The sequence below is a fragment of the Drosophila willistoni genome (genome assembly GCF_018902025.1).
Source record: "Drosophila willistoni isolate 14030-0811.24 chromosome XR unlocalized genomic scaffold, UCI_dwil_1.1 Seg144, whole genome shotgun sequence".
NCBI classification, from domain to species: domain Eukaryota; kingdom Metazoa; phylum Arthropoda; class Insecta; order Diptera; family Drosophilidae; genus Drosophila; species Drosophila willistoni.
Window position 1 is genome coordinate 8,189,749 of NW_025814057.1, and position 17,764 is coordinate 8,207,512.

The window sequence follows — 17,764 nt, forward strand, 5'->3', positions numbered from 1 at the left end:
TTTTTAAAGTATTATTATATATTTTGTCTACTTTTTTAAATAATTATTATTATAATTTTTTTTTTATTTTGCTTTTTGTATAGGTACCAATTGTAAATTAAATATCAAGTTGTTTTTTCCAATATAATTTATATTTTAATTTTTTTTTAACGAATAAATTTTGCAAACTTTTACAATTTTTAGGTATAAAGTGTACAAAAAAAAAAACAAGAAAAGAAAATCAAAGAAAAAAGAAAAGTCTTTTGAAATTGTCGCGGAACAAATAAAACATAACAAAAAATTAAAACGAAAAAAAAACCAACAAACAAAAAAAAAGGAATAAAAAAATAATGGAGTAAACACAAAACAAGCAAAGAAAAGGAAGAATTCAAAAAACTCAAATAAATCTAAGTAATAGTATTATGTAATTAATGCAAAAAAAAAAAAAACTATGTTTACGTTTAATTTATAACTGAAATGAAAAAAAAACCAACAAACTGAAAATGGGGGAAACAACGTGTGATAATTAAATAAATCGTCGGGTCGTTCGTTCGCGTCGCGTTAAACTGAAACTAAACTAAAGGGACTTTCGCCCCCGAGTCCCAAACAAATAAAACCAATAATGATGATAATATATAAATATATATATATAATAATAATAATAATAATAATGATATTACAACAAAACAAAGCAAAAGCAAGAAAAACAAACAAAAAAAAAACAAAATATCGTGATTTCGTTGTACCTTAAACCGAATTCATCGCGGAATTCGGTCGCGTTCGCGTGCGTTTGTATCTCTCTCGGGTGATCTTAGTGATTAGAGCATAAGCAGTAAAAACAAAAACCACAATACAAAGCAACACTACAACTACACACACACACAGACACACACACAACACACATTCAAACACATACATTCACTCACACACATAACAACAACAACAAAAAGAAACACACCACTGATTATATATACGCCAACATACATATACATACATAAAAACAAGCAAACATAAATATATACATATATATATATATAGAATTATGATGTATAGGTTTTTTTTCCATTACAAAATCTTAGGTCAAGTTAGGACAACAAATTTAAAAAGAAAAAAAAAACAAACAAAAACAAAAAATCAAACGAGATTTGTGCAGAAATTAGGGAATTCTTTTTTTACATTATATATATACATAAAAAAAGAATAAATAAATAAATAAATATATATATATATACATATATCTATACCTACATATATATATACATACATACGTACATAAGAGTAATCAAAGCAACAAAACAAATTATCCTTCTATTTAATTTAATTCTGAAAACAAAAAAAAATCTGCATACACACTCACACAATACACACAGACAGACCAGACCAAAACCTTTCATCTATCTCACTCCTTTTACTTTCCTTCTCAAATAATTGCTATCCTTTCCCTTTCCCTTTCCTTTCCATTTCCCTTTCCTTACCTTACCTTTTCTTACCTTATCTTACCTTTTCTTCCTATCACTAAAGCACGCAGAAATTTTTTAAAATATATTTTAGATCTAGATGAAGATTGATTGTAAAGAATATATATAACTTCATAAACCGTATATAACACACTCACACACACACACACACCACTGTACTATCGTAGTTAAGCACTGAGCTGATCTATGTCAGAATGTTGACTATTTCATATTTATGCATATAAAATATATATACAACATGTGTGTAACTTTCTATTGAAACACTTTCATGTGCATATGAAATTCTCCTTTCGACATTTGTGTAAACAAAAACCAAATGCAAAGGCAAAAAACTATATAATTTATATATATATATATACATATATATATATATGTATAGCTGACTATATAAATATATATATGTCAAAAAATAAATATGTATGTATACTTTAAACGTCATTAAATTAAAAAGAGTTTTCATCACAAATCAAATTAAAAATTGCAAATGGTTTCGTTTTAAGGGAACATGAACGATGCAAAATCAACTAACTAAGGACTCTCGCGCTTAAGGACACGTAAACGTTATCAATGATGGCCAAGTGATAAGCATGTGAAACTTTTTGCCGATTTATCATAATGGCGAGGACTAAAACTAAAAACCAACGAAATAAACAAAGGCAAAGAGGCCAATAATCTTAATAATTTTACACAAAAGTCATACATTATTTGTTTATATAACGATCTTATGCTCGAATAGTTTGATGTAAATCGAGTTTGAATTTTTGGGAATATTTATGGATTGTTTTTGGTTTTTTTCCCCCAATGAAACTCCCAAAAGGATCTTATTTATTGTGGTCAGAAGTGTGTAACGCATCTTCGATTATATAAAGTTATATGTGTATGTATTTTTGATCGGCACAAAAAGTACTTCCTTACGTTTAAATCAAATCGAGTTTCTTTAATCGCTTTCATACAAGCTTTAAGTAATCTTATTTATTTTGGACCTATTTACTTGCCCATCATTGTATATTTCGGGGTTCGTCCGATCGGATCACTCTTATCATATAACTCTTATAGAAAATATAGTATAATAACAATAATTTTGATAGTTTTCAAGATTGATTGATTTCAAAGATTGCTATAAAAGTATTTTTTTAGATATCTGTTTTATCGGGCGACTGCATTATATAGCTCAATTTATACACTTGACTTGACTGATAAATGAAAATGAAAAAATTGGGATTTAATTTCATATACAGGTAGAATTTTACCTATTGGATGATGTGCGGTCCGCATGAGTCAGGCTTATATTTCCAGCCCGATCTTTGACAGAAATTCAACTTGACTCTTTCAACTGTAAATGGGTAATCGATTGCTCTATTCTGGGTTTTTTTTTTACTGATTCGAATATTTATTTAATTCAATTGAAAAAGTTACAATGAGATATTTAAATTGAGAAAAAAATATGGCAAAATTGTGGACTAAACTAGATAATTGCTTGAAGAGCTTGGCACAAAGGAAGTAGTTAGATAATTTGATTAGATATATAAAGTAGATAAATGTACGACTGGCATAGGCACTGAGAGTGCTTGGTGGGGGGCAGAATGAAGCGTAGTACTCTCAGTTTTAGATCAATGCCAGGTCGATATTTTCCATAGATTTGTTCGTTTTAAGTTTGTTCGTTGTGGGATAAGTCCTTTAAATCGTTAAGCAGTTGTTGTCGTCGTTCGAGTGAGTTTAGGTTTGTGGACAGGCACCCTGCCAGATGTCACCGTACACCATATTCGGTGTAATCCTCACGTGCGTCTTGTTAATCTCCACCTTGGAGATGCAACCCTTGAATGGTTTACGGGTCTTGATACCCGGTGCCTTCTGGAAGGCACCGTGACCGCCCATAAAGAGTGGTCGATTCGTTTTGGTTATAACAGAACCCTCGGTGCCCACACTCGGGGTGGAGCTGATATAGTCGACGGCAATATTGATGACGAATTTGGACTTAATTGCCTGGACATTACGCCATTTGCCATCACAGAAGCTGCCCTCATTGGGCAGAGTGTAGCTCGTGACCAATAAGTTCTTGGAATCCGATTTGACGGTGAAGATCAAACTATTGTTGACCAGCTCCAATATTAAATACGAATTCTTGCCGTGCACCGAGAAGAGTAGACCATCCGGTTCGCGTGGCCGGAAATCAAAGCTAATTGTGATCTCAGAGCCCACAGCGAAGCGATCCCATAGCTTCACATATGAATTGGGGCGATGGAAGAAGAAGCCCTGCTCCACCTGGTCACTGCATGGAACAACATTGAAACGGTTCGGCTCCGTTTCCAAAGGCATGCTATGGAACTTGATGTCCTTGAGGCAACCATTATAGTAGGAGGTGTTGCCACCAAAGGATGTGGCCAATTTTAATTGCGGCTCCACGTATTTGTTGATGCCACCCACATAGATGGGATATTTGACAATAAATGTGGGCACTGCCTTGTTGCCATCGAGATCAACGGAACCCTTCTGCTCCTGACCATCGATGCTTAGGCTAATCTTGCGATTGGTTCGCACAAACTCGACAGTGTGCCAGGCGCCATCATTCAATTCCACCTCACTGGCAATTTTGGCTGATATTGAATCGCCCAAACGCATCTCATGGAAGACAATGCCATCAAGCAGATAGACAGCTATGAAATTCTGATGCTGCTCATCGGCGGCATAGAAGAGCAAACCATCCGGATAGTTTGTGCGGAAGCTAATGCTTGCATCGTAATGACGACGTAATTTCACTGGCAATGAATTGATCTCGAGACGCTGATCCACCAGCGAATAGAAACGATAGCCAGCATCGGCAAAGTCCACATCATAGTTGGGATTTGTGGGCAATTTGCAGCGATCATCTGTTGGCAGATTCAATTTGGGTGTTGGACGTGGCTTAGTCACTAGAGTTCTTTCTGTAATCGGTGGTCCCAGTGGTGGCAGTGGATCCTCTTCAATAAATGTATTTGGTATTGCTATTGTTGTGGTTGTTGTGCTCGGTGTTGGTGTGGTGGTGGTGGTTGTTGTAGTTGTGGTGGTGGTGGTGGTGCTTGTTGAAGTGCTGGTGGTTGTTGGACGCGTCACGGGTTGAGGTTGAGGTCTTGGATACGGTTCCAGCTCATTTGTGCCGCTTGGATAGAATATGGGCACTTGATCGGGTTCATATACTAGTGAAGAGAAAAGAAAATGAAGACAATATCCACTCTGTGGTTAGATTTAACTTACCTAATATATCTGGTGAACAGCTATTAATGTTGCCATTCTTCTTTTCAGCACTATCGGCAAAGTTAATGATCTCCTCATTGACATTCACATCGCTGATGCAACCCACAAAGTAGGCCAATGTGGAGAGAGCTCCCTTTGGCGGCTGATAGCTATCGGGTAGACCACCAAAGAATATATCTCCACCTTGTATATTCAATGCAGCTGGAGGAACAGGTAACCTTAAAAACAATAAGAGTAATAAACATTAATAAGAGGAGTTCTCTGTGGAATAAATCTTAGTGTATACGTACCGTGCATCCTCCAGCAGATCATCATCCGCCGAAAGTCTCAATTGATTGGCATTATGAAGCACAGTGACCACATGATCTTCACCATCATTGAATTGTCGCTCATTGAGTACCAATTCACTACCTTGACTGCGCAGCGTTAGATAACCATTGTCCAGGGTCAAACCGATGGTCGAACTCTGGTCATGATTGGTGGCATAGAAGAGAACACCCTCGGGTTGGCGTGTCTTGAATTTCAAGACCACATAGAAACTATTATCGGATGTGATATTCGCTGTGCGCAGATAACCATACTCATTGGGAGCAAACGATACGACCAATGAGAATTTGTCGGGGCAACCCTCGACGACTCCAGAGCTATTCAAGATTTTGGTTAAGTCCACTTTGTAGCCCGAAATGGTTACATCATCGATGCAGCCGTCAAAGTTCTGTTTCACAGTCTCCGAATGATTGGGCCTATTTGGATGGCCACCGAAATACATGTACTTCAGCTTGGGCATATGCTCCTCGGTTCCCTCGGGAGCGTTGTCCTTGGAAAGCACCACATCGTTGACCTTGAGCAATCCTTCGCGACCATCTCGCTCGGCAATAACACTATGCCATTGGTTGTCGTTGTAGCGATCATCTGAGCCCAGTGAGACCAACTCATTGCCCAATTTGAAACGGAAGAAGACAGCGCCATCGACCAGCTCAATTGACATATAGTTCTTATCTCTGCCATAGAAGAAGAGCAAGCCATTGGCAGCATCCTGGGGGGCCTTGAATTTGAATTGTACGCTCGATCTGCTCTTGAAGTTAATCATGGAGGCATCCAGTTGGGCATAGCCATTACCATTGAAACGTAATCCGGTAACAGGCAACTGGTCCTCGATCAGCACTGAACGCATTTCGGCACCCTGTTTATTCTCCTCGCCATAGACAAAGTTCCAGAGACCAACAGGCTCATCGCCAATCTTAAGATCTTCAATTTCACCATTGAACGAATTCGAGCGTATGTCATCGGGCACTGTAAAGTCCGAAGGTCCTGGATAGCCGCCGACAAACAGACGACTATTACGATCGACATGCAAGACATTTTGAGAGCCAACCAAATAACCCGATTTCGTATGATCAACAATTTTGCCATCGGGCAATTCTTCGCGTATTGTCAGCTTGGCATTGGAACCCACACGCTCGACGACAGCCTGATACCAATTGCCATCGGAGACATATTTATCACTGGTGATGCGTTCCGGTCCATTACCCAAGTCGATGGTCAATATGGGATAGCCATTAAGGATCTCCAGGGCCACAAAGTCATTATTCTTTTGTGTGGTCTTATTATCGTTGCCCAAATAGAGAAGGAACCCATTGGCATCATTGGTACGGAAGAATGTCGACATTTTGGTTTTGGTGGCCAACAGTTTTGCCTTCTCGGGTGTCTTCAATTCAAGCACTGTGCTGGGCTTAAACTTAACGCCGACCTTAATATTGTTGGCAACCTGTCGAGCTGTCTCAATCTGGCGTCTCAAGTTCTCAATATCCTGTCCCAATTGTTGTGTAAGCTTGGCCGCATTCTGTTGCTGGATCTCAATGTTATCGGCTAGTAGGGCCATTTTCGGTATATTCGTATCGACATTGTCCAATTGATTTGATGCCTGAGTTATATCCTTCTGGGTCAAATCCACATCACGATTGATGGCCTGTGCTGTCTCCAGTTCTTTGGGTGTTTGTTTGCTCACAGGTTCTAAGATTTCCAAAACATTGTGTAGGATTTCCAAGGCGCCGCTGGCATTTGTATTGGAGTTCTTCCACATATCCCTTTGGGTTTCAGCTGGCAGTTGTTTAATCAATATGTTAATGTCTTTTAATTGCTGTTCCGTTGCAGCATTCAATTGGGAAATCTCTTGCACTTTGCCAGCAGAATTATTCAGACGTGGCTCAAGATCGTCCTGAACCTTCTGAAGACTTTGACGTGCCTTTTGCAAGAGATCTGCCGAACGTTTATCGGCATTTCCGGCGCGCTCTTCAATGCCATCGGTTATACTTGTGGCATTTCCGGCCGCTGTTATGGCATCTTGACTAAATTGCTGGGCCGCATCGACAGCTTCCACAATTGTGGTATAGGCAGTTGCTGCCTTCATCGCTGGGTCAGCACTAGCTGTCATATCCTCATATTGCACTGACAAATCCATGGCATTGTGAGTTAAGAAGGCCGCCTTCTGTATTGCCTTCTCGGCCAATTCATCGGCTTCCTTGTGCTGTCCCTCACGCAGTGGCAAATCCTCGTCGACATTTTTATTGACGCCGCTCAGCTCTTGGAGAGCTCCACGTAGACTTTCCAGTTTCTGATTAATCTGATTCAATGTTATGTCACCATTAATGAGATAGTTATTCGAATCCTTGATATTATTCTCCGCCTGTTGTTGCTGCTCGGATACCGTATCGAATTTGGAATTGTCGTATGACTTCTTGTTGGCCACATTAAGGCGTTCCACATCGACCAATTGATTTTGGGATTGTTCACTCCAATTGTAGAGATCCTCCAGTTTGTCACTGAACTCGCCAATGTCGTTCTTGAGGGCATTCAAACTGCGATTTTGTTTCTTGATTGGTTCCACTAAGGCGTCTACCTCCTCGAATTGCTGACGGGCCTTGTTCAGAACATCCTCATTAAGGGCCACCTCAATTTGTGTTGCATTTATTTGTCCCAATACGCGTTGAGCCTCTTCCAAGGCGGAATCAATTTTCGTACTGGCCGTGGCTTCAAGATTCTCGGATAGATTTTCGACTGCATCAATTGCCTGCTTAGCCTTGGCAACACTCTCGAGAGCCTTCTCATGGACATTGGTGACATTGCCCAAGAGAATACTAGATCTCTCACGTATATCGAGGGCATTGTTCAAGGTCTGATTGACCTGTTTGGCATAGGTTTTGGTGGCTGCTTCCAGTTCGCTATTGACCTTCTTCGAGGGACTCAAATTGACACTTGTGGGATCAAGGGCCTTGACCTTTGGTTCCAATTCATCGGCCAAATAGTCGTAGTAGTTCAGTTTCTGGCTGGTAAAGAAAGCCAAAGTGACACTTTGGAAATCTTCCAGGACGCCATCAATTTGATAACGCATACGATCGGTGACATCGAGTAGAGCATGATGACAATTGTTGCACTCTATGCAGCCCTCGTCCTTGATAAGGACCCAACGATTGGGGCAAGCATCACATCTATCGCCAATGACTCCTGGCAGACACTCGCATTGTCCATTGAGGGGATTGCAGCCGAATCCTCGGGAGTAACCCTGATTGCAGTTGCACGGTGTGCAACCTTCCTTATGATATTTCCAATGATCGACAGCACAACGATCGCATTGACGACCCGTGACTCCTGGTTTGCAGGCACAGTTGCCATTGTGATCATCACACTGTGTGGAATTGGAGGCGGCACCACAATCGCAGGCACGGCAACCCACACCGGATGAGAAGCCATAGTGATCTGGCTTGCAGCGATCGCAACGCTCACCGATGACATTGTCATGACAGGTACATTGTCCCACATGAGGATCACACTCCAGAGTGCCCACCTCTTCGCAATCGCAACTCTGACAGTTCTTCAGTTCGACGGCATCACCAAAGTATCCAGGGGCACAGAGATTACATGCCGTGCCCGAGGTATTATTCAGACAGCGCAGACACTCACCCGTGCGGGTATCACAGGAGCCCTGTTCCAGAGGATTGATGTTGCCCGAGCACTCGCATGGCTTGCAAATATCTCCCGGGCTCTCAGGATTGCCATAGAAACCATTAGCACAGGATTCGCAACGTGGTCCCGTATAGCCGGGCAGACACTCGCAATGGATTTCATTGCCAGACTCCGAGATCTCACAGCTGGTGGCAAAGTTATTCGAATCGAATGGCAGGGGGCAGGCACAGATCATGCAGTCATGCGGTGAACCGTTTGTGGCATTACCATAATAGCCGGCGACACATTCCTCGCAATGATCTCCTCGAGTGCCATGTTGACACTCCTTGCAGATGCCGGTGGCACAGTCACAGGTTTCGGCATGACCATTACATTCGCATGGAATACAATAGCCGCCATATGGACCATTGGGATCGCGATAATAACCTGGCGCACAGTCCTCACACGAGTGGCCCGCATAACCGGGTGGACAACGACAACTTTCGACAGCCAAGAATTGGTATTCACCCGTGCCATCGGCATCCTCATCGGCCAGGGTCAAATACACATTTGAGAGCTGGGTGACCAATGTTTGTTCCCAATAATTGGCACGTATTAATATCGATTTCAGATCCCTCAAGGCCATCATAAAGTCTGCTCGGCTAACCGATTTGCCTGCCAATGTTTCGAAATTGGTCTCAATCATTTGCAAGCGATTCTGGAAGGGCAAGTTGCTGCTCGGCTGCTCATAACTCTGATGCACCAATATATTATCTTTGCTCATCAAAATGACATCGGGAGCCACAATCGGTTTACCATCGAATCCTGAAGTGAAATACAGATTATAGGCCAGGTCTCCACCATAAGCAGATATATGACTATTCTGATTGAGTAGGTAGTCCAAGACACCGAAATAGGCCACTCTCTGATCGGTCATATCACGGAAAGAGAAATCCGCCTGCAAGGTTGTCTCATTGATCACCAACTCTGATTGCGGTATGCCCCAGATATCAAGTTCAATTGTATGATTATTGAACTCCGCCGAACTGATTGACACCTCCTTCAGCAAACTGACATTGTAGACCCTCAGATAGGCACTGTCACATCTCGATGTTTTGCCAAAACAGAAGCATGTGGTGCAACCATCCGGATTGTTATCCTGCAGATTGTATGTGCCATCAATACACTGATCACAATCCCGGCCCACCACATTTTTCTTGCAGAAACAGCTGCCATCGATCTTATCGCAAACTTCCAACTCAGTTCCTGGCTTATGGCATGAGCATTGACCGCAACGCGGGAACTCATAGTAACCATGGGCGCAGACATCACAGGCACGTCCCTCGATATGATCGCGGCACTCGCAAGTTCCATTGAACATGTCACATTGGGTATTGCCATTGGTTATGCCCAGATAATTGCAATTGCATTCCTCACAGCCGATCACCTGATGGAAACCGTACGTATTCGGGGCACATTTCTCGCACAGATCACCAATCACATTCGGTGGGCACATGCATTCACCCGTGGTGGGCTCACACATGGCACTGCTGGGACACTCGCAGCGTTTGCAATCGGGGAAGCCATAGTAACGACTCTTACACGAACCACACTGACGTTCAATCACGTTCGGCTTGCATTGACACTGACCACCAAATGGATGACACTCAAAACTAGTCGATCCCGCATAGTCACAATTACATGGCAATGCACCACTATTGTAGTCAGCAGTCAGAGAGAATACGGCCTTCTTGCAGAAATCACTGGCATTATGGGTAATATGGAAATGATCGTGTCCACAATTCTTTATGAACTCCTTTGTCTGATCGAATGTCTCTTCGACCAATAAGTCATCGTTATATTGATCGACAGGGACCACAACCAAATAGTCCAACCAAACACTTTGTGGATAATTGTTCTAGAAAAAATCAATAAGATACCGCTTAGTAACATTTACTAACATTTTAGTTTAACCTGCTATCCTTACCGTAATGGTAAATTTGAATTCGTCATCAATATCGAACCACCAATCGCCGCCATTGGGTCGTATAACACCACGACAACCGGAACTCGATGGACAATGTTGGATATCGAATTTGCCATCATATTGATTCTTGCCAGCTGTTAGAGTGTAAACCACCTGATATTTGGGATGACTGGGCTGATAGTATTTAACCAAAATCACATAACGTCCTGGCTCGGCAACCTTTGATCTGCAGAAAGTCAAAATCGAAATAAATAAACCATACAGGGTGGATAAATTCATCTGATGATTAACTCACTCGATCACTATGGAGCCCTCATTTTTGCTATCCAAATTAACCAATTTAACACGCTCATCGAATGCCGCATATGGTGGCTTATTCAAAGCAATGCGATCCTCATGATCGGTTTCAAATTCAATTTTCTTTGAATCCGGAACCGAACGGAATTTCGGTGTGGCACATTGTCCATTGTGTATGACACAAACGGGACTGGGATTGATATAATCGATGGACCATTTCTCCACTGGAATTGCTGTAACTGAAATGATAGCCACGCGATAGACATCATCGATATCGGCCTGGAATAGAAATTTTTAATTACTTGAAATCCAATTCATCTTGTTCTTAGATAAACTTACATAAATGGTGACTGGCACAGCATCATCCTTGTTGATGTAGAAACTCTTCTCACGTCCATCATCATTGACGGGTGTACGACAGACTGTGGAATATAGACAAGGATATAGGAATACCGTTGTCTCAGTCTCATCCTGTTGACCAACACGCAAACTGACAAAATACGGATCCGCATAGTTTCGCTCGCTAATGTAATCGATGACAAAGATATAACGACCGCTATGTGGCACATTGATGTTATAGTTCAATTCCTTTTGGGTGTTACTCAATACCGGAATTTCACCGACATGGCCAATGATCTCAAAATGCTCCGGATCACTATACACTTCCAAGGCATCGTCATCGCTGTTAAGCAAGGTGGCAGGCTCAAATGTATCCACTGAAGCATATTTGTAATGGCGACACAATTCCATGTTGCCCAATTCACAAGGATTGGCTATGTGGCGAGTGAGAATCGATGCCTCATAATAGGCAGCCGGCAAAAGGACAAAGTAATCCAACATAACATTCTTATTGGCCTTGGTGGTAAAGACATAACGGCCAGGATCAAGGACAACGGCTGAAGGTTTGCTACCCTTGGGACCGGCCACAGTGACAAACTCTGGTTCAATTGTTGGACGCAATAACACCTTAACGCTGCAAAGTAAAAGAGAAAGAGAGAGAGAGTAAGTAAATGTGTGTATGAGAGAGAGAGAGAGAGAGAGAGAGAGAGCTTCTACTTACTTTTGATCAACCTCTTGGGGATTCTCCGACTGTATCAGGATGCTTGCAGTGACATTCTGTTCATTGGGATTGACATAGCGAATGACAATGCGATAAACAGATGATTTGAATACCAGCAATTCATTGCGCACTTCATTCTGAATGTCATTAAAGACAGCATAGCCCTTGCTACTGAAGCCTGGGAAATCCGATTCGTCATATTGATAACGCATCTGTGCTCCCGATGGCTGAGAGCCATCCTCATACTCGTATTGGAATTGATGAAGAGTTGGGAAATAATGTGTGGTCAATGGTTGGGTACAGGCACGCCCCGTAACACGGGGATGACACTTGCACTGTCCGCTGTTCTTGTCACAATCGGTTTTCCATGAACCACCCACATCGCAGTTGCAATCCTTACAACCAAACAATGATGAACCATCCAGATCGTAGGTGCCATCCTTGCACTCCTTACAACGGCGACCCTGAGTGTGCGGCTTGCACGGACATTGACCCGATTTTGATGCGCATGTATCCAACGCGGAGATGGTACCATCTGTCCAACAGTCACAGTTTTGACAACCATCCGGATTACTGATATTCAAATTCCAATATTGCGGTTTGCATTCATCACAAATGCGTCCAGTCACACGCTCCTTGCACTTGCACAATTCACCCACTGGAACCGAGCCACAGCCAGCAAATTTGTCAATAACACCGGCCGGATCACAGTTGCAGTCCTCACAGCTGGGGAAATTGTAGAAACCCTCTTTACACGAATCACACTGACGACCATCGAAGTTTGGCTGACACAGGCACTGACCATCGGCATTACAGGTAACGCCCTCGGCGCCATGCAAATCGCAATGGCAAGCTATAGGAAAAGAGTCATCAAGAAAATGAACCCCAGAGACTTTGATAGTACTTACGTAGACAATCCGGATAGCTATAATAACCAGCACTGCATAGCGTACACTGACGGCCAGCAAAATTAGTCAAGCAATTACATTTGCCCGTATTATCGCAAGTAATGGCCGAACTTCCCGTTGACGAGCAATTGCAGGGCTTACAATCGGGATAATTGTAATAGCCAGGCAAACATTGATCACAACGCGGACCACCGAAACCTTCACGGCAAATACATTGACCCGACTGCTTGTTGCAAATCTCCGACTCGGTACCCTGATTATCGCAGTCACAGTCTGCAGTATGTAAAATGATTAGCTACTAACTTTACCTTTCTCCATCACCTATTCCTAGTAACTACTTACACAGACACTGGGGATAGCTGTAGTAGCCATGTTTACAGCGTTCACAATTATCACCGCCAAAATTGGTTAAGCACTTGCATTCACCCGTATTCACATCGCAATCATTGGTAATGGAACCCAGTTTATGGCACTCGCAGGCCTTGCATTCGGGGAAACCATAATAGCCCTCGGCACACTGTTTGCAATAGGGTCCAGCGAAATTGATTTTGCACGGACATTGCTCTCCGCTTTCGGCTTCACAGTGATAGCCATTGGTGCCATTCAAATTGCATTCACATTCCCGGCAATTCGGATAGCCATAGTAGCCATAGGCACAGGAATCACAATTTGGTGGCTGGAAGGCGGCACGGCACTCACAATTGCCAGTCTCCTCTTCACAGTGACCCGTCGAGTAGAAGAAGTCACATTGGCAGGCTAAGAAAAGAGACTAGAATGCCTATCCAAATTCTTCAAGTCTTAATTTCCAAAAACTTACGACTGCAGACATCGGTTTCATTCCAGTATTTTCCTTTGGGGCGATAATATTTTGGTTTACATTTGTTACAATTGGTACCCACGGTGTTGTGCTGACAGTTCTTACAAACGCCACCGCCATCATAATTGCTAGTAAGTGATTTAAAGAATTAGGAATTAGAATGTTAAATTTTCTTAAATTCCTTACCCATGAATATCGAGGGAAAGACCCTTGCGATTGACCGTTTCATCGTACTCACATTCATTGCTGTGTCCATGACAATTGCAAGCTGTTGCATAGAAAGAAAAAGGCACCTCGGATTAACTAATAAGTGGGACGGGGGAAAATCTTTTGCCTTCACTTACGTTCACAGACAAAGGGACGAGCATTGGTATTTTGACGCCATTTCTTTTGCTCGAAGCCGGGACAACATTCGTTACATTGAATTCCACAAGTGTGATGTTGACAACGACAGGCTAGAATTCTCACCGGACTCTTCGGATCCTTGACATCACAGGTATCGGCATGGCCATTGCACATACAACGACCACCAATTGAGATATCCTTGATCGAATAGAAATAACGACGTGTCACTGTGGGATCCTGACGAGCCACTGACATTAAATGACCCAATAGATTCTTGGTACGCAATAAACGTATGCGCACATTTGTGGCACGTGTCCATTCCTGCAGCACGGTTGAGTTGAAATAGTTGGTCGAGCTTGGACGTTCGTTGAGCAACATAACGGGAATTTCACCATTCTCTAGAGGCACAATCTTTGAGTATTCCGTGGTGCAAATGACATCATCATCTCGGGTTATTGGCTTATAGGTATCCTTGCCAAAGTATGTCTCACAATCGGCGGGTGTATCCGAAAAATGTTGCCAAGGTGTCCAGGTTTTGCCATAATCCGTTGATTTTTCCAATGTCCAGAGACCAGGACGGGGTGAATTACCCATACGTATAAAAAGATATGCCACATGGAATTCCTATCAAATAAATTTTGTTGTCTATATATTTTTTTTGTCTTTATCTTGGTTGCCCCTCCTAAAAGAGACCACCCTAATTGTAATGTTTTCTTCCAGAAGTAGCAAATTCATTGAAATTTATTAGCTAAGTGTAGACACACACACACAAATTCTATAGGGAGACAGTATGAGATCACTGGCATAGCAAATAACTTCATGTTAATGGGCCCTGGACACATCTAAGAAACAAATTTTTTTTAGTCTTGTCTTCACTAAATGTTTGTTTATTGTTTATACAATCTTCTGTTTGCTTTTTGATTTGAATATAATTGAAAAAAAGAGAAGAGAAAAACTGATATTATCGTCTAGAGCCTCGATATACCCTATAAAAGTCTTGAAAAGGAAATTGAAACCTTAAAAATCCTAAAAATTGTTTCCCTATTAGCCAAACATGTTGCTACCAGAAAATGTTGCTAACCCAAAAATGTTGCTGGCAAGTTAGCAACTTTTTTGCAATTTCTCATTGGAAAAGGAAGGAAATCAATTAATATTATTTAAGATGAGCAGCCAATTTCAATTGCCTTAATATGCCTGATTCATTCATGCATCTGTGTAGGGTAAAGTCTTAAAGTCAGGGCTGGACTCTTGCAGCAAAGAAATCAACTCGATGTTAATTACTCGAACAAAAAAAAAAACTGGCAGCTAAATTTAAACTCTTCTTCTTATTTCATTCTTGGCAAGTAAAAGAATATAAATTCAAAGTTGTTGTACTTTTCTTACTCTGACCTAGTCCTAAATTATGTAAACCGCTCCTGACTATATGGCATCCAACATATGTAGTTAAAGCAGATACACACATCTGGATGCATGAGTATATTCAGATACAAATTGTTTTGCCTTTGCTTTGGTTTGTTTATGCCATGATATCATTTTGCATAAACATAAAGTTCATTTATGTACCACATATGTATGTGTGTAAATATGTGTGTGTACATATATGCTAATTATGTTTAACTTCTGCAAACTATTCTGTGTACATATGCTGCTCTCATGTTCATAATAGTTTATTTGTTGTTAGTTTGCCTTCCTCCGCATATTAAAATCATGCACATTTCTTAATTGCAATTTGGCTACAATTGCAGTTTTCATTTTGTTGTTTCTTTGGAAACTATGAGATCATATTGTAGTGTTATTTTAGCTCAACAATTTTGAAGTCTTGTCGGAATTGAAATTAAAAAAAATCTTTTTAGAGCGTTTCCGTTGCACAAGCGATAAGAAACAGCTCTGTGTGTGACCCCACAAGTTCCCCCTTTTTTTGTTTTTTTATTGTTTTTGTATTAAATGTAGCACAAGATAAGCATTTAAGAATGAGACTACTATAGTTGCTATATGCTCGTTTCGTTCAGACTATGTGCTGCTGATAAGTAAGAAAAGACTAAGACCAATTTATGTCGCATGCTGGGGAACTGAAATACTTAAAACGGTCGTCTTTGGCTTATCGCACTTCAAAAAAATACAAATCGAAACAGAGTCAATGCTCCACGTTTCTAAGCAAAAGCTGTAAGCTGAAACTTAGTTTCGGGTACATATGTACATGGTGTACATACATATATAGGTATATATATTTTCAAGCTGATAAACCTCAACTCCTGCTATAGAATTTGATTAGCTCAGCAACATAAATTTTTGTTCCCCTTTATGTTGTACTTTTTTGCTGTGTCGCCTTTCAAAATGAAAAACCCATTAAAATTGTTTTCAAATTTTACGATCGTCCAAAAGAAGAAGATTCTCGTTGTGTGTCTGTTGCATCCCATTTACCACATCTTTCATTCGTTCTCTATCTCTTTCTTTCTCTTGATCTTGTCTTCTTTTGTTATTCTTCGTTTTACCTGTTCAAAATTGATGGTCAAATTGACTTCATTGAATTTCATGCCTCGAGATAGAGGGGGACTCTGCCACCAGGCCTCAGTGCCGTCAATTGCATTCTCTGGCGGATGATTCTTCTCCGGCGTATTGGGATCACAATAATCGCAGACCTACAACACATGTTGAGAATAGAATTGTGAGTTTTTTTTTGATTTTAGATATTTTTAGAGCTCCAATTTGAATGTTGAGCACATGTGTTGTGGAAATTTCTTCTGTATGTATACCATAAAGAAGAAATTTCGGGTTTTCTTTTTATTTTGGGCGTTGTTAGAGAAGTTGATGAATCGCTTTTACCTGTCCCTGAATAACCGAGTAGTCGATATGATCGTTTTCTGTATTGGCTCCCACCAATTTACAATAAAGTTCGGGTCCATCGGTATCCTGTCCGCAAGTGGCTGTGGCATAGATTTTACGTCCTGTGGCCAAATTGAAGTAAGGCGGAGTCAATTCCGCTGCACAACATGTGATGAGCAGACCAAAGGCCAAAGCCCTGGTCCAGCCCACACCCAAACCCATCGCACGTAATCAATCCCGTGCAAGACGGGGGGGAGAAAGTCCTGTCTAAAGATCACTTCCGGTTGTTCGGTTTTCAGTTCTTTTTGAGTATACTCTTTCTTATGTATTCCACTTTCTTATCTCTTTTCTAGACATACATATATGTTCTTCGTTTATAATTTCACTTTCTCTTTTTTCAATTCGATTCCTTCTTCTTGTTCCAGAGACCATCCAACCGCACTGGATGGCTCGTCGTGAGCAACTGAATCCGAGTCCATTTTTCGTAGCGGGAAGTTTTCCTCGATCATAAGAACACATATACACACACACACACACACAGAAATCCAAAAGTATCTGATGGATTCGTTTTATTTGCTGGAGCTGGCTATGCAGTCGGCTCTTTAGTTTCGTTTTCATCTTCGGCAATCCCGTATAAAAATTTATTACTTCATCACCAGCTGAGATAAAGATATTTTTTCTTGGTTTTTGTTTTGCTTTGCTCGTTTGTTTATTTTACAGTCTCTCCCAGCTCCGCCTTACCGGCCGGCTTTCAACAGACAGAAAGAGAGAGAGAAAAACTGGTTTCCCTCCCCCTCTTTCCCTCTCTCTTGATCAATATTTCTCTATCGATTTGTTTCTCTGTTTGTGATCTTTGAGTGTCTGACATCAATCACTTTTTTCACTAGTCTCTTGATC

At 41.2% G+C, this 17,764-nt stretch overlaps 1 protein-coding gene across 1 annotated transcript; it reads right to left on the bottom strand.

Moving 5' to 3' along the window:
- Positions 1-2,853: 2,853 nt before the first annotated feature.
- LOC6638910 (laminin subunit alpha) lies at positions 2,854-17,317 on the bottom strand. Its single transcript, XM_002061883.4, has 14 exons — positions 16,868-17,317; positions 16,537-16,683; positions 14,044-14,668; positions 13,886-13,967; positions 13,700-13,827; positions 13,225-13,638; positions 12,883-13,155; positions 11,975-12,827; positions 11,254-11,887; positions 10,913-11,193; positions 10,618-10,843; positions 4,979-10,548; positions 4,689-4,906; positions 2,854-4,630 (listed from the first exon to the last, which is right to left on the bottom strand). Exons 1-14 carry the CDS (start codon positions 17,087-17,089, stop codon positions 3,174-3,176), a joined length of 11,130 nt encoding a protein of 3,709 aa, XP_002061919.1. The 5' UTR covers positions 17,090-17,317; the 3' UTR covers positions 2,854-3,173.
- Positions 17,318-17,764: the final 447 nt, after the last annotated feature.